At 37.0% G+C, this 18279-nt stretch overlaps 1 protein-coding gene across 4 annotated transcripts; it reads right to left on the bottom strand.

Moving 5' to 3' along the window:
* Window positions 1-415: 415 nt before the first annotated feature.
* LOC108343136 (WEB family protein At5g55860) lies at window positions 416-5726 on the bottom strand. 4 transcript variants are annotated; one of them, XM_052879048.1, is made up of 3 exons: window positions 5319-5726; window positions 3993-4220; window positions 416-2409 (listed from the first exon to the last, which is right to left on the bottom strand). In XM_052879048.1, exons 2-3 carry the CDS (start codon window positions 4167-4169, stop codon window positions 625-627), a joined length of 1962 nt encoding a protein of 653 aa, XP_052735008.1. In that variant the 5' UTR covers window positions 4170-4220; window positions 5319-5726; the 3' UTR covers window positions 416-624. The 4 variants fall into 4 exon arrangements, with proteins under 4 accessions (XP_052735008.1, XP_017436709.1, XP_017436708.1 ...); XM_017581220.2 differs by having other exon boundaries at window positions 3993-4207; XM_017581219.2 differs by having other exon boundaries at window positions 5324-5726.
* Window positions 5727-18279: the final 12553 nt, after the last annotated feature.

The raw sequence follows: 18279 nt of genomic DNA, 5'->3' as shown, positions 1-18279 counted from the left end.
TAGAGTGTGGTAGAGAAATTAAAGAAAATTGATGTGTTATATACAAAATTGAGTAGTTAATGCTAAGTGGTGCAGGTTGCCTATAAATGGAAAAAGGTTAGGTCAGAAGTAGCTTTGCTTTGTAGTTTGAGTTATTTATGACAAGTTAGAGAAGGTGATGCTGTTGAAGTTTTACTCCTTATGGAAAATTGAAGAGTGCATTAAATTCACCATGATTTTCGTGTTGTATCTTTTCACTACCTTGACATTGTATTTTAGTATGCACAGAGACACATTTAAAAAGTTTTTCTTATGAACCAAAATGAAATTAAGTATTTGCATTATGCATTTCCTAGAATGGTAACCAAACTATTCACATTACACAATACTTTACTTCAAATATAGTTCAAACTACCAGACATGAAAGCTTAGTATTAACAGAAGAAAAAAAGCAATAGATTTTAATCTTACTTTGGTCCCATTTACATTATGCATCTCCAAAGTTATCACCAAACTATAAACACTACACAATCCTTTCCTTCAAACAGACTACAACAACAAAATCTGATCAAATTCCTCAACTACACACAAATAAATGTTTCTCTCAAATTCAAGAGCTGCACAAACTGCTGCACATTACATATTTCATAGAGGGTTCTCACCAGGCAGATAAGAAGGAGAGCCACCCTCAACCTGGTTTTTCTTCCTATGGAAGATGCCGCTAATATTAGGCAAGAGGGCTTTTTTTGAAACTGAAACCTTCTCCTTTTCAAACTTCCTCACCTCTGCAGTTGTATGAGGATGATTCTGCTTTTGAATCCTGTAGTGCTGAGGTGATGATTCTGTTGACACCTGTGTCTCAGCCAAAATTCGGGATGCAGCTTCTGCAGCCTTCTTTTGCTCCCTCTCACGCCATCTTCGGAGCTCACTCTCCACTGCCCTTTTTGCTGCTTCAGCCATTTCGGCCTTTTTCAGGGCCTCTTGTGTTGCAGTCTTTATATCCTCAATTTCCTTCTGAGTTGTCTCTAACTTTTTGAGAGCCTCATTTTCACTAGCCTTCACAGCTTCAACCTGTGCCATGGCAGCAGCCACTTTCATGTCTGCTAATTTGTCAGACTCCTCAACTTTATGGCTTAGTGAATCAAACTCATCTTTTGAGATTGTAATCACAGCATCAGATTCAGATGTGGATGCACGAGCAGCAGTAGTTCTTTCAGTTAACACTGTAATCTGGTCAAGAGCTCTTTTCTCGGCTGCTTTTGCTGCTTCTGCTTCTTCCAGTGCCACTTTAAGCTTTCTCTCTGCTTCTGCTAATGCAAGTCCAGTAACTTCAGCTTCCTTCTTCAATTCTTCTGTTTTTTTCTTCATATCTTCTGCTTCCCGCCTTGCATTTTCAGTTTCAGATGTCAGCTGGCTAAGTGTCAAGATCATTTCCTCAGATACACCTCTAACTTTAGATTCTTCTGACATGCAGGCTTCAAGCTCGGACTTGCTTTTGCGGAGCTTGACGTGCAGATTCCCAACAATGGATTCAGTTTCAGATTCCTTCTCCTTCAACTCAGAAAGTTCTTTCTTTACATTCTCCAGTTCCACCTTGAGAGATTCCACTAAGCTTTTAAGAGAGCTTTCTTCATCTGCTACTTTCTGCAGTGACTCCTTAGCATCATCAAGCTCCAAAGTGACACTTTTAACAGAGTCCAAGTCCGACATCCTTTTATTTTCCATTTCCTTTTGAAGAGCCCCAATTTCACTCATTCTCTCCTCCAGCTGCATTTCAAGATTCTTGGAAAGCTCAGGACTGAATTCCTTCTTTAAAGCAAGCAATTGCTTTTCAGATTGTTCCAGGGTAGCTTTATACGATTGTCTTAGAACATCTTTCTCAGCCAAAATCATTGCTTGCTGTTGCTGTGCCACAATAGATGCAAGCTTTGCTTGCTCAATTGATTCCTTTACAGATGAAATTTCTTTAGAAAGCTCAGATGCTCTTTCGGTGTTTTCCTTCAATCCATCTTCAGCTTCTGCTGCTCGCTTGAAAGCAGACTTTTTTGCATCCAAGGATGAATCATACTCTTGTCGAGTCTTGCTCAATACTTGCTTTGCTGCATCAAGTTCTGTCATGACAGATGCGTACCTTTTTACTGCAGAATCTAATTCTTCCTTCCAAGCACCACCTGTTACGTCAGGGATACCATACTTTTCTTCTGCAAGTTGTTTTGCCTGACTCTTTGCAGCTTCGGTTGTCTTGATCGCTAACTCCCTAGAATCACCAATAACTTTCATCTTCTGTGTCAGATCCTCAACTGTTCTTTTCGCCCTTTCAAGCTCCACAAGAGCTTGAACCTTGGTAGTTTCAGCATTCTTTACCTGTTCCCTTAACTTGTTCAGCTCTTTTTGGGCTACATGTAGTTGTGTCTCCTTGGCCAATACTCTCTAGTGAAAGAACAAACTTGTAAATTGCAAATTGAAAAAGACAGAGTACAATGAAATCTATCTTGATAGAAGAAAATATAAAATTATTAATGGATAACCTAATCTAGTGGTCAGAAGTTAGATCAGCTGGTGTTACTAGAACAAAGTGGTGTACAATTAAAACAGATTACTATTGTAATTGATTATATAAAATGGTGGATATAGATTTGCATAATGTTTTATGGAGAATGTAATGTTGCCCTTGAGTATGTTGAAACTTGTGCCAATTCATGCGTGCACAAGAGATTCCTTCTTAAAAGATGAACACAAAAATCTTCCTGTATTCAGATCTTTAAGAAAACTGAACAAAAACAACTTATAACAATGTAATTTTAATATAATTAACACTGCTGAGACACCTGTAATTCTTGTTTGCGATTCCCACACGTGCACACAATTTTGAGTAGAAAAAGACCATTTTAGGAACCTGAATTATTCTCCAAACCATTTATGTAGTCAAGCTGAGAATTATAATAGTTTTAATAAAATCTAAAACTATTGAAAATGCTATCAGGAAACTCAAAGCAGTTAAAACCAAAAGGTATTAGCACTCTCAAAACAAAAGGATCAATTTGTAAAACGAAGCACAGGGTCTTCATTTTTCAGGGGAAAAAGTAATGAGAAAAGGGGAAATCCAATGACTTATATATTCTAGATTTTGAAAGTCTACTGTTAGACCCCAATGACCATAAGGATGACACCATGAAGAGTATTGAGAATGGGGTAAACAACCACCTCAGTCCCTGAAAGTGGTAGGAACTTCCATACTTAGTCCTGAAAGAAAATGTTTAATACGTCATTGGGATGTTAACTAAGACCCTAAATTTAACTATTTAAGTTCGTTTTAGTCCTTAAATATATTTAATATTATCACTTTAATAGCACAACTTTTTGAATTTTGAACAAATTTGATTGCCGATTACACTTTCAATAACTTTCTTCTAATTTCATTCAGTCCAGGGACTAATGTTACTGCACCCTACAAATTTAGGGACCAAAGTGATCGTTTACACATTCACAATGTTCATTCTATCAAGCCAAAGCATTACAGAATAATGAGGAACTGATAGAAGGAGATGAAGGATTTGAGGATGCGTCTGTGCGTAAGGGTAAGAAATAGAGTGTTAAGCATGATATGAGTATGGTTTTGGGGCCTCTGGTCATAAAGGTTTCCCTAGGTTCTATGACTTTTTACGTTCTAGTTTTATCACCGCACAGAAAATTTCCAGAGTTGCTCAATAAAATTGAGACTGCATCTTGCAAGTCCTAATATAATAAGGACAACTAGTCTGGCATTGTTATACAGTGAAGTGCCTCCTGGCACAATGGAGAGAAACTCAGGACGATAAAATAGAGTAAAACTTTTATTAAGCAAACTGGGTAAGTATCTGCTCCATCAAATGCATATAGTCAATCTGTCATAAAGCTTTTTTTTTTCTCTTTTTATCAATTAAAGAGTTATAAAATGTTTATGCTACATCGTGAAACTTCCGGTGTAACATGGTTGTGGTAGAGAACACATACTAGTACAAAACGACAATTACCTCAGCAGAATAAGGTTTTGCCTTCTTAATAATTGGTTTTTCACCCGAGAAAGCACCTTCACCAAATAGAGAGACAGCATCTTTAACAGACTGAAAAGGTGGGCTGGTGTCAATCTCTCCAACCTCAGGTTTTGGATTAGGAGACTCAGTAGCACTTTGCCGAATTTTCGCTACCATTGTATCTTATAATAAATATTAAGTAGTTTGAAGCCAACCTGTTGCAAACAACTAGTAGAAAGATATTAAAATTATAAACAATCATCATCATGAACTGGTAAATTATAAAAGACAAATATACAGAACTCCATATTAGAAGAATTTCTAGTCACACAGACAAAAGAAGACCACTACAAAACCAAGTTAAAGGAGCAAAACTCCATATGCCAAAATCGATCACAGTGACTTTGTGATGGACACAGGATCATTCTCCAACCAAATGGAAAAAGTAAAAACTTATTTTTGTGCAGTGTCAAGAATCAAGAGACATGATAGAACCCTAAAATCACTAATACAACCGGCACTTGGATATATTGAAACAGTAAGATTCTCTCTCAAAAAATACTTGAGTTTTGAACTGTCACTATCAATAACTTATTCTGGATTAAACTCCAACAGCCTACAAGATTCCAGAATACCTCCCCGCTCCATCGAATAAGAACATTCAAAAAACAACATACTCTTCAATCAACAACCAACTTGTATCCACACTACAACCCCCTCAATGCATAAGTATAAACAAAACCAAAAAATCAAGAATATTACACAATGTGTGTTAAGAGCCCATTCACAAAACCATAATAAATTGAGGAGTCAAGGACCTTTCTGCAGTGCAAATAGGCCTCCAAAAAGAAAGCAAAGATTTCAGACAATACAAACTTTACATGCAAAAAAATACTAACAAAACATTTAAAATTCCACAATCTATTTTTTTTTTCAAAGGGTTTTCCAGTCCAAACAACCCCCTTCAGAATAAAAAAAAAAGACCACAATTATTGAAAATTTATTCACCAAAACATGAATAGAATTTTGTCCAAACTACACGGCAGAGTGGATAACATTGCAATTAAAAAGGCCCTGAAGTAGGTCAAAACGACCCGAAAACGACAGAAAAATATCATAAAATGCCGCAAACAGAGCATGAATTGAAACAACAGCCAACGAAGCAAAAAAGCGACGAACGACAAAAACAAACGAAAAACCGAAACCGGCCTCTCCAAACAATCCAACAAAACCCAAAATCGCAAAACCATCAAAGCTTTCACCTTCACTAAATCCCAAGCGAAATTCACAAAAGAAAAGCAAAAAAAAAAAGAGAAGAAATAGCACCTCACCTTCCAAGACCTCTTAACAAAGCTGACTCTCAAAATTTCTAATCAAAAGCTCCGATATTGAATCTCTCCACAGAGAGAAAGAGAACGTTATTAGAGAGAGAAAGTGATGGGTGGGTTTGAAAAATCCGAAAGCTGTTCGAGACAAATTTTTGTTTCAGCTGTAGTCAAGTTCAAAGAGATGAGAGTACGGGATCGCCTGCACTCGTTCCCATTTTAAGACTCCCTTTTCGTTTCAGAGCGTTGTATACCCTTGCTCCTTTTCCATGAAATGACCCTCATGTCCTTAAGGCATGCCGCGAGGGTTCGCCACGTCATCGGTAGCACCGTCCAAGAAAACACCCTGAGGTGACGATGACCCCAATAGGAAAACGAAAGAGATGGCAGAGAAAGAAATGTTTTAGACAGCAAAAAGGCAAATTCTTTTATATTATTTTTCATTCCTTGTTTTTCTAAGTTTGTCTCCAATAATTGAGAGAAAAAATAGATTAAAGTAAAAAAGAAAAAAAAGTACAAGAAAATCGATCAAATAAAACCGCAAATTCTTACACATGTAAATGTCGTAAAGTTTAATTTTTTAACCTCAACATCACATTTGTGTGTGACTAGGGTTATTGGGTAGTTGTTGTTGGTGAAGTACTTGCAAGCATTTGTTGGGTAGTTTATAGTTTTTGTATTCTTTTTGAATTAGGGTTCTTTGGGTGCCGAAAGGTGACATCTTGCATGATAACATGATATTATACAATTCATACATCGCTTTCTCATCCTTGATGAAGCTATTTGAGGGTTTTGGATAGTGCCAAATTGTCCTACAATTGGATTTTATAGGACGTTGAACCCTATATGCTTTATTCACACTTCCTTTATTATTGTTGTTTCTTTCTCCCCATCTTCTTTTCATCATGAGCATGTCCTCTAGAATTAATTACTATGTCCCATTATTTTGTTATTATGGTTTTTCCTTTGCCTTTTCTTCTCCTTAAATTGCTTTTGTTTTGTCACATGTGAAGAGAAGAACAAAACTCTCTCTTTTTATGCTTTAAAATACTATATATCATCAGAAAATAAATCATGCAAATGTTAAAATTTATTAACATAAAAAATTACTAGTAAAAAGTGAAACTTAAAAAAAAGATTACGCGTAATAATGTATGTTAAATATTTAGTTTATAGAATGAAGTTATTAGTATTTATTGTAGTTATTTGTGTTGAATTGTCCTATGAAATCAATAATAGTATATTTTAATATATTTAGAGAATGACTTTGTTTTGAAGTATTCACAATAGCATATTTTAATTACCACCACTTGTATCTAGATGTTAACTTATTCAACGTTTAAAACCGTGGGCCAACGGGTGGGTTGATTAGTAAGCCCAATTCATGATATGAACTTTAAAATATTTGAAAAAAGACAATTGTTTTTTACCCTCCTTGAATATTTTTTTATGCACTCCCATGGATATGTAAAAATCAAATAAAAATAATTTATAAGTAAAATTATACGCACAACCTAATTTTATCTCATCTTCCCAACATCTCTTTTTGCGCTCAGTTTTATTGATTTTGTTCATTGTTTTTGTTAACCATTAGTGTCGACGCCACTCACTAGCGAGTATAAATATTAATGTGAGTATATGGATAATTTAACCTGTTTGGTAGGTTTAAAACGGGTTAGACCGGCTGACTAAACGGGTTAGAATTTGTAATATATCTTATCAAAGGGCAGGTTGATGGATTGGTTCCTCAAATGTTTTTTTACTTCTCTTTAAAATGTATTTTTTGAGTAATTTTTTTTAATGTTTTCTTTTTGGAATAAATTTTAGTGATGGAACAGTTTTTTATGGAATAAATGAATATTTGAATGTTTTAATTTATGATGAAAAATAAGTGTCTAGTGATGCTTGAACAGTGAAGAGTGTAGTTGGTGACACATTAGCCCTGATTGTGCAAAACTTATCAACAATGATAGCTAGTCTAGTTTTATCATTCACTGCTAATTGGATTCTTGCTTTCATAATTTTGGTCCTTATGCAAGGATTTCTTCTGATGAAGTTTCTTAAAGGATTCACTGCAGATGGCAAGGTCAGTCTTACTTTCAATTCTGTTTGAAATTATGCATTATGGAATATAGATGGACATCAAGAGAATGATGTCAATTCTGGAAATTTGATGGTATCTAGTAATGTGTGATGTGCATTTTTTTCACACTATGATGCACTAATATTCCCAAAGACATCTAGAAACAGTTACTTAAAGATGTAACTGAGAATTCTCATACTTTTATAACATTGCAGCTGATACCATTTATTTCACACTATTATCGAAACATATATTTATCTTATTCATAATGCAATAATCTAATCTTTGAAAACATAAGGAAATAGTATAATAAATTTGTAGTATATTATATTTACTAAACTGTAGGTATGCTTATATTAATTTTATATTAATTGTACCAACTAATATATGAGTAATATTTGCGAAGAATACAAGCAAAAAGTTCTTTCATTTTTTAGTGTTTATTAACAAATTATTTCGTAAACAAGTTTTGTTAACAAATCACCTTTAAAAAAAATTATATTTTTTACTTCTAATAAGATTTTATTAAATTACAAGATGTTAATGAAACTCTATATATAATCACAAAATTGACAAAAACAAACATGTTAGTAAGACATTACGACAACTCAACATAATTCTATTATATTTTTATAAATTAAATATTTATTTATAGACATTTTTTATAAGGATTTTTAGAAAAGGAGAAAAACTTACATTTTTTATAAGTCAAAATAAATTTATATATAAATTAATGAAAAGTTTTCACATAATTATTTAAATATGACTTAATTAGTAATTGGATTCTTAGACTTATGATTTTTTTTTGTTTCTATTTTTTTAATTCAATTAAAAGTATGAATATCTATTAAAAAGGTTAATTTTGTTACTTTCTTTAAATTCTCTTATTTCACTTAGGAATCCTTAGGTTTTTTTTTTCACACTCCACCTTCATCCACTTCTTTTCATCTTCCACCACCTTTTTCCATTTGATATAGTCAAGAAAACAAAATTGAGATTCTAAATCATTAAGTGTAATTAAGAAAATTAAAACTAAAAAACTTGTCTTGCTCTGCTTTGTTTTAGTGAGAATTTGGTTTTTGAAAGTGCATAAATAGGATTACTTTTGATGTGGTAGTGTTTTATTCTCTAAATGTAAAAAAATGAATATTTAGTAGGAATTAACGAAACTAATGAAAAGAAGGTGGAGGAAGATACTAGGAGATGGAAGAAGGTAGTTGGAAGTGGTGAGTGGAGGAAAGTAAAAGAAAATAAAAACAAAAAAACAAAATAATTGGACAGGTGATATTTTAAAATAGTGTTAACACCGATTTAATAAAATTGAACAAATTAACTTTATTTATCAAATATGAAAACTCAATTTAGTAAAATAAAAATATAAAAATTAAAGTGAATTTCAAATCTAAATATAAAAATTAAATTATTAATTAAGCTTTTCAATTTTTTAAATTATAAAAGTTAATTTTCTTATCTTTCTCTTGCAAACATATTTATACAGATTAATTTATATTTTATGATTATGATAATGAGAAGAATCCACTCCACCATGTAATTGTCAGAATTTATCTTTAAAGACTTCGAATGTCATTCAGTGTACAAACAAAGTCCCACATCCAACAAAATAAGAGATGAACATGAATTTATATACACATGAGATATCTTCATTGGTAAGAGACCTTCTGGAGTGGTACTAAAAGCAAATCTGTGAGGGTTTGGCCCAAAGCGGATAATATCTTATCAGTGTGGAGATCTATGTGTATGTGTCGTGGATTGGATCATAGCGGGCAAAAGTCATGAACGACAAGATTAAGACGGCTGCGAAATTATCACAATAATGTGGCCTCAAAGCATGCCACAAATTTAGCCTCCATGATGGAAGTAGAAATGACTAATTGTTTTGCAATTTTCCAAGAAATTGCTCCTCCAGCTAATAGATAAACATACCCAAATGTGGATTTTCTTGAATCCATACATCCAACATAGTCTGAATCCGAGTAGCCAATCAACTCAAGATGATCTGACCTTTTGTAGGTGAGCATGTATTCTTTGGTACCTTTTAAGTACTTAAGAACTTTCTTTGCAGCTTTCCAGTGATCCATTCCGGGATTACTTTGATATCCGCCTAACAATCCAATAGCAAAACTGATATCTGGCCGAGTACAAGTTTAAGCATACATCAAACTCCCAACCACTAACGCATAAGGAATGGACTCTGTGACCTTTCGTTCCAAATCATTCTTGGGACATTGCATTTGACTAAACTTGTCCCCTTTTTGAATTAGAACTACTCCAAGAGAGCATTTTTCCATTCTGAATCTCTCTAACACTTTGTTAATATAGCCTTTTTGAGACAAACTTAACAATCCTTGTGATCTATCACGGAATATTTCTATTCCTATCACATAAGATGCCTCATTCATATCTTTCATTTCAGAGTTGCTAGAGATAAACTTCTTTACATCATGTAACATACCAATATTATTAGCAGCAAGAAGAATGTCGTCAACATATAGAACCAAAATAACAAACTTACTCCCACTGATCTTTATGTATATACACCAGTCAACAATGTTCTCAACAAAACCATATGAAGTTATGGTATCATTAAATTTTAGATACCATTGTCGGGAAGCTTGTTTCAGTCCATATATTGATTTATTCAATTTACACACCAAATTTTTTTTCCTGTTATTGTGAAACCTTTTGGTTGGTCTATATAAACTTCCTCTTCTAAGTCACCATTCAAAAAACGGTCTTTACATCCATTTGGTGAAGCTCTAAATCATAATGAGCCACCAAAGCCAAAACAATTCTCAAAGATTCCTTCTTAGAAATAGGAGAGAAGGTCTTTGTAGTCAATGCCATCTTTTTGAGTGAAACCTTTGTCGACTAATCTAGCTTTATACCTTTCAATATTGCCTTTTGAGTCATGTTTAGTCTTAAAGACCCATTTACAACCGACTCTTTTTGAACCTTTAGGCAATTCAACTAGATCTTATACTTTATTGTCATCCATTGATTTCAATTCTTCTTTCATAGCATTCAACCAATTCTCTGAATTATTACTTTCCATGGCTTGTTTGAAAGAGACTGGATCCTCATAAATGCTTAAGTCACATTCATGTTCAACAGAGTAAACCACATAATCATTCGAAATAACAGGTCTTTTCCCCTTACAGACCTTCTTAATGCTGCTTCTTGTGGTTCCTCTATCAATTGCTCATTTATGACTTGCTCATTTGTGACTTGCTCATTGTCAATTGGCTCAACATTTATATGTTCATTTTGTGGGATTGGAACATTAACTTGTTGTCTCTGCTTGTTGTGTGACTGTGATACAACAAGAGGGATAACAACTTCAGAAGAGACATTAGATGTAGAAACACTATCAGTATGCTCTTGAATGTCCACTATTTGTGATTCCTCACTCCCACTAAATTGACCATTTTCAGTGAACCAAGCATTTCCAGACTCAACTATTCTTGTACTATGGTTAGGGCAATAAAATCTATATCCCTTTGATTTTTCAGGACAACCGATGAAGTAACCACTAATGGTTCTTGCATCAAGCTTATTTTCATGTGGATTATATAACCTTACCTCTGCCGGACAACCCCAAACATGAAGATGTCTTAAACTAGGTTTCCTTCCAGTCCATAGTTCATAAGGAGTTTTAGAAACTGCTTTGCTAGGAACCCTGTTAAGTAGGTATACAACAGTCTTTAATGAATACATCCACAAAGATAAAGGAATATTACTATGACTTAACCTACTCCTAACCATATCCATAAAAGTACGATTCCTCCTTTCTGATACATCATTTTGTTGTGGTGTACCAGGCATTGTGTATTGTGCACGGGCGCCCCTTAGCAGGGGGCGCTTGGGCGCCATATCAGTTTTCTGCATAATGCAGATTTCTGCGAAATTGGCCACTCACCATGTGATTTTTGGTTCTAGACCTTCATTCAATGCACTTACACACCAAACAAGCTACAAATAACATAATATACTTATACAAACCATAAAAACAACATCAAAACTCAAAAATCACAACAATGCAAAACTACACAAACATGCAAAACATAAGCTACTAATGCAAATAACACAAAAATCACACAAAAACAAGTAAAATAGGTAATAAAACTGGGTTGCCTCCCAAAAGCGCTTGTTTAACGTCATTAGCTTGACGGATTACTCAATGAAGTGCAAATGTTGATGTTGGTGTGCTCCTTCCACCAACTCTTCTTGAACAACTTTCTAGCCACCAAATCAACTCTCATAGCTTGAATTCTTCTTTTTAGCCCTTCCACTACCTTGACATCTTCAAATGCTCAATCCTCTTGATCAACTTTGGCTTGCTAGGCTTGAGTTCTTTGTCTCTCATCAAAGGGTGGTGGTGACTAGTCTTTCTCTTTTCCTTCTCCCTTTCTTCATCTTTCACTTAGCACTTGGAGCATCTTCAATGAAGGGAGAATTTTGGGCAGCTTGTAGTGCTCAAGCTAGTTGTCTCCTTGTGTCCTAAACTTCCTTCAAACTCAGGGTCTTCATGATGCTTTTGAGGCTGCAGTCCTCCTTGTATGAACATCCCCTGCATACACTTAGACACAACTAGGCTAAAGCCACAAATTAGCCCTAAACAAAACAGAAAAATCTATTTACAACAAAAGAGTTAGATCTATATACAAAATCAAGTCTACATAAGTTAGAAACCTCACAAAAGTCTAGTATTGACACGAATCCCCGGCAGCGGCGCCAAAAACTTGATGATGCCCAATTTAACTTGTTAGCCGTTGCTAGGACTCGGGTTTAATCCCCAAATCCTTAGCAACGACGCTAAAAACTTGTTAGCTCAAAAAATACTTGTTGGGCTCGATTTCGGCAAGTGCACCGAATCGTTCAAGTAATAAACCGGTAAGACCGCGTATCGTTTTCCCAAGAGACTCGTAATACTAGAGAATTGTGCGATTAACAACTCATATAGACTCAATAACATAACATCAATATACAAAACAAATGCAAGAATGTAAATTCATACATAATTACAAGGTTGGACTTTGGTATTGAAGACACTTGGAAATGGAAAAGACTAGAAATGGAATGAAGTGACATTGCTAAGGCTAGTTTTCACCAATGCACTCTTGTGTATAACCAATTTTATCTCCTCTCTATCAATTTACTAAAGTCAATCCACTAAAACACTCTAGCCCTAATTCCTTAGGTGAAAGAGCCTAGGTTTTCCTTATCAAACCCCAATTCCTTGGCAATCTAACAAGCAAAACCCGCATTAAAGAGCTGGGATCTAAGACAACATGTGAATCATCTTCCATTCCTAGAATCAATGACCCACAAGGACTCTTATTTCAGTTCAAGATTTCATCTTACGTTCCCATAATCCATAAAACCCCAAAATCAAGCCATGAACGTTCCCATTACATGCAAGCTTTAAGATTGGAAACAAGAATACTAGCAATTGATAGAAAAGGCATATATATAATCAAATCATTCAACAATTACACAAGAATTCAAAGGCTACAAATAATCCCAACAAGATGGGTTTGGTTCTCCATTTCCATGGAGAACCCTAAAGCTTACAACATGGAAGATGGAAGAAGAAGGAGAACCCAAGAGGAAGAAGGGAGTGTTCCCACGAACCCTAGCAGCCCTCCAAGCTCTCCTCTCAGTGAAATCGCGCCTCCAAATGACCAAAGACCCTTAACCCTTCGCGTTTCTGGGTTAAATAAGTTGTCTGCCACATCAGTAAAAGTCGCGCCCGGGCGCCCTCTGTCAGTCGCGCCCGGGCGCGAGACTCTCTGGAAATATTCAAATCTGGCGAAAAGTCGCGCCCGGGCGCCCCATTTCTCACGCCCGGGCGTGAAACTCTCTGGAAGCTGAAAGTGGACGAACGTCCACTTCTCGCTGCCGAGCGTCCACTGACGAGCGTCCTGGGTGGACGAGCGTCCTCTGCGTGTCTCGCTGGACGAGCGTCCTCTTATCTCGCTGGACGAACGTCCTCTTATCTTGGACGAGCGCCCGCTTCTGGGACGAGCGTCCTCGGACGAGCGTCCTCTTCTGCATGGACGAGCGTCCTCTCGTTTCTTCTGCATGGACGAGCGTCCCTCGTGTCTGGCTGGACGAGCGTCCTCTCTGCAACTTGGACGAGCGTCCTCTGCCTGGCTGGACGAGCGTCCACTTCTGCCTGGCTGGACGAGCGTCCACTGCCTGGGACGAACGTCCTCTTCGTTAGCTTGGACGAGCGCCCACTTATCTCAGGACGAGCGTCCACTTGTTTCTTTGCTGGACGAACGTCCACTTCTCTGGCGAGCGTGCTCTCTTCTCTTTTGGACGAGCGTCCTTTCTTTTCTTTTTCTGGACGAGCGTCCCCTCTAAACGTCCTGGACGAGCGTACTCTTGCTGGCGACGAGCGTTTCTGCATGTGCTTGCTTTGGTTTGCTCTATAATTTGTTGGAGACTCTTCCAAGCTCATTTTTAGCTACAAAATAAGGGATTATTGATGAAAGTACATCAGAGTAGCCAAAACACAAATATATAGAAAACAAGACAAAACAAGAGGATTAAGCAAGTTATAAGTTAGAAAGGAGTTGATTTTGCTACTAAAATGATGCTTAAAATATGGTAAAATTTAGCATTATCAAATACCCCCAAACTTACAACTTTGCTTGTCCTCAAGCAAAAGTACTTCTCCTAGCAGACAATTCAATCACAATGGTCTAGCAATTCAAGCATAGTTTCAATCAAATAAACAAAATCAATCATGCTTGCTCAACTTAGAAAACACATTCAAGAGACCATATAGTCTTAGCAAGCTAAACTTCAATCATGGTGCTCACAGTTCAAAATCACATGACAGATGCAAATGATAGATCAACAAACATGGCAAGTTGTTTTCAATGAGTGCATGGAACCAATCCTCACCAAAGAAAGTGTTTCACTCAAGCACAATGGTGTATAAGGATGTGTGTCTAACTCTCAAATATCACAATGTTACACAAATCAACTTTGCCTTTCATTTCAACAATTTCAAACACATTTACAAGCAAGTTACATCACAAGGACTTTGATTGGCTTGTATTGTGGCTGGGCTAAGAAGAAAAATTGGTTTTTCTGGACAACAAAGCACCTTGAGATAAGAGACCAAACAATTTAATTCATGATATAGCATAGTATCTCTTTTTCTCCAAAATTGAATAAACCACTCTCAACTTATTTCCCAACTCTTTTTTTATTGAATTCATTTTTTTGTCTTTCTTCTTCTTCTTTTTTCTTTTTCTTTCTTTTTAACTCAACTTATTGTTTTTCTCAATGCTCCCCTTTTGACAAGAAGAACTCCCCCAAACTTAGACCATTCTCCTCACTCTAATATATATGATCATCTCAACTCAAGGTAAGGAGGTTAATGATTTTTCAATAGGCTTAAGGTTTCAGGAATGAGAAAGTTTTCTTTAAGGTTCAAAGGTTATACATTGGCTTTTAGGCTCAAAATGTAGAAGAGGTGGAAGAACAAGATGGCCTTGATCATTTGTAACATGCAAGTAACTAGTTCAAATAGAGAAACTTAGGCAAAATCAACTGTGATTCCAAAGTAATAACATTCAGCAATAAACTCTGAGGCACAACATCTCACAGGTTTACTCAAGGTTCCAAAATTTGATAAACATCATGCCAAGAATATTGATCACAATTAAAACCAAGCATCTATCTAAACATATACAAGCAACCACAATCTCAGTTCAACAAGCTCAACCACATAATCTCAATCAGATTTTCAAAACAATTCTCATAGATAAAGAGCAAGCACAACAGATTTGTATTCAATTCAAGCATAACTAATGATTCACTCAAATCACCAGACCAATTGCACAAGAACTATCCACTAGGCAAGTCAAAAAGAAATCCAAATTCAAAAACTGACAGCAAATAAGAACTGGAAATTAAAACTGAAAAACCGAATTAAAATGGACTCTTTGCAGCTCCAGCAGTGTAGGACACTAGCTTCACTTTCATCTGCAACATCTTCCTCCAACAGTAGCTTATACTCCGCAACTGCTCCACCTCCCCCATCAGTAGGGGCCTGGCCCCCAGGCCATGCTACACGAGCAGCAAAATCTTCATTTCATATGGTGCTCAACTCACGCATGCCTCAAAGGTTGGCCACTGGTGGTTTTAAACTCTTTAATTCCTAAGGAAGATCTTATCCTGTAACAAGAAAGCTCAAAGCAAAATTAGTATCCCATAGTCAACAACTGAAGAGAAGAATCCATAAAACAAACTAAAAGAAAGATGCAAAAGAAAACAAAGAAACAAACCAATGAAAGGCAAAACAAACAAAGACAAAAGTACATGAACAAAGAGGGAAGTCTTAGAATTAAGCTTCCCAAAGGTACAACAACACAAAAAGGGTAAAAAACACAACAAAAGGAGTGTGTGAAAGAGTGCAAAAGAATGGGAAACTCATCATAAATCAAGAAAAAACAAAAAGTGCAGAACCAGAATTTTTGGTGCTGGGCGCCCCTGGTGCAGCTCGCGCTCGGGCGCCCCTCAGCAGGGGGCGCTTGGGCGCCACTGGTGCATCGCGCGCTCGGGCGCCCCTTAGCAGGGGGCGCTTGGGCGCCACTCGGTCAGTTTGTGCAGGATGGCCCTCGGTGCAGCTCGCGCTCGGGCGCCCCTTAGCAGGGGGCGCTTGGGCGCCATATCAGTTTTCTGCATAATGCAGATTTCTGCGAAATTGGCCACTCACCATGTGATTTTTGGTTCTAGACCTTCATTCAATGCACTTACACACCAAACAAGCTACAAATAACATAATATACTTATACAAACCATAAAAACAACATCAAAACTCAAAAATCACAACAATGCAAAACTACACAAACATGCAAAACATAAGCTACTAATGCAAATAACACAAAAATCACACAAAAACAAGTAAAATAGGTAATAAAACTGGGTTGCCTCCCAAAAGCGCTTGTTTAACGTCATTAGCTTGACGGATTACTCAATGAAGTGCAAATGTTGATGTTGGTGTGCTCCTTCCACCAACTCTTCTTGAACAACTTTCTAGCCACCAAATCAACTCTCATAGCTTGAATTCTTCTTTTTAGCCCTTCCACTACCTTGACATCTTCAAATGCTCAATCCTCTTGATCAACTTTGGCTTGCTAGGCTTGAGTTCTTTGTCTCTCATCAAAGGGTGGTGGTGACTAGTCTTTCTCTTTTCCTTCTCCCTTTCTTCATCTTTCACTTAGCACTTGGAGCATCTTCAATGAAGGGAGAATTTTGGGCAGCTTGTAGTGCTCAAGCTAGTTGTCTCCTTGTGTCCTAAACTTCCTTCAAACTCAGGGTCTTCATGATGCTTTTGAGGCTGCAGTCCTCCTTGTATGAACATCCCCTGCATACACTTAGACACAACTAGGCTAAAGCCACAAATTAGCCCTAAACAAAACAGAAAAATCTATTTACAACAAAAGAGTTAGATCTATATACAAAATCAAGTCTACATAAGTTAGAAACCTCACAAAAGTCTAGTATTGACACGAATCCCCGGCAGCGGCGCCAAAAACTTGATGATGCCCAATTTAACTTGTTAGCCGTTGCTAGGACTCGGGTTTAATCCCCAAATCCTTAGCAACGACGCTAAAAACTTGTTAGCTCAAAAAATACTTGTTGGGCTCGATTTCGGCAAGTGCACCGAATCGTTCAAGTAATAAACCGGTAAGACCGCGTATCGTTTTCCCAAGAGACTCGTAATACTAGAGAATTGTGCGATTAACAACTCATATAGACTCAATAACATAACATCAATATACAAAACAAATGCAAGAATGTAAATTCATACATAATTACAAGGTTGGACTTTGGTATTGAAGACACTTGGAAATGGAAAAGACTAGAAATGGAATGAAGTGACATTGCTAAGGCTAGTTTTCACCAATGCACTCTTGTGTATAACCAATTTTATCTCCTCTCTATCAATTTACTAAAGTCAATCCACTAAAACACTCTAGCCCTAATTCCTTAGGTGAAAGAGCCTAGGTTTTCCTTATCAAACCCCAATTCCTTGGCAATCTAACAAGCAAAACCCGCATTAAAGAGCTGGGATCTAAGACAACATGTGAATCATCTTCCATTCCTAGAATCAATGACCCACAAGGACTCTTATTTCAGTTCAAGATTTCATCTTACGTTCCCATAATCCATAAAACCCCAAAATCAAGCCATGAACGTTCCCATTACATGCAAGCTTTAAGATTGGAAACAAGAATACTAGCAATTGATAGAAAAGGCATATATATAATCAAATCATTCAACAATTACACAAGAATTCAAAGGCTACAAATAATCCCAACAAGATGGGTTTGGTTCTCCATTTCCATGGAGAACCCTAAAGCTTACAACATGGAAGATGGAAGAAGAAGGAGAACCCAAGAGGAAGAAGGGAGTGTTCCCACGAACCCTAGCAGCCCTCCAAGCTCTCCTCTCAGTGAAATCGCGCCTCCAAATGACCAAAGACCCTTAACCCTTCGCGTTTCTGGGTTAAATAAGTTGTCTGCCACATCAGTAAAAGACGCGCCCGGGCGCCCTCTGTCAGTCGCGCCCGGGCGCGAGACTCTCTGGAAATATTCAAATCTGGCGAAAAGTCGCGCCCGGGCGCCCCATTTCTCACGCCCGGGCGTGAAACTCTCTGGAAGCTGAAAGTGGACGAACGTCCACTTCTCGCTGCCGAGCGTCCACTTCTCGCTGCCGAGCGTCCACTGACGAGCGTCCTGGGTGGACGAGCGTCCTCTGCGTGTCTCGCTGGACGAGCGTCCTCTTATCTCGCTGGACGAACGTCCTCTTATCTTGGACGAGCGCCCGCTTCTGG

Source organism: Vigna angularis, chromosome 6 (assembly GCF_016808095.1).
Source record: "Vigna angularis cultivar LongXiaoDou No.4 chromosome 6, ASM1680809v1, whole genome shotgun sequence".
In the NCBI taxonomy this organism is placed as follows: Eukaryota; Viridiplantae; Streptophyta; class Magnoliopsida; order Fabales; family Fabaceae; genus Vigna; species Vigna angularis.
The sequence above is the reverse complement of the archived record's forward strand: the minus strand, read 5'-3'. Positions and strand labels throughout refer to the sequence as shown.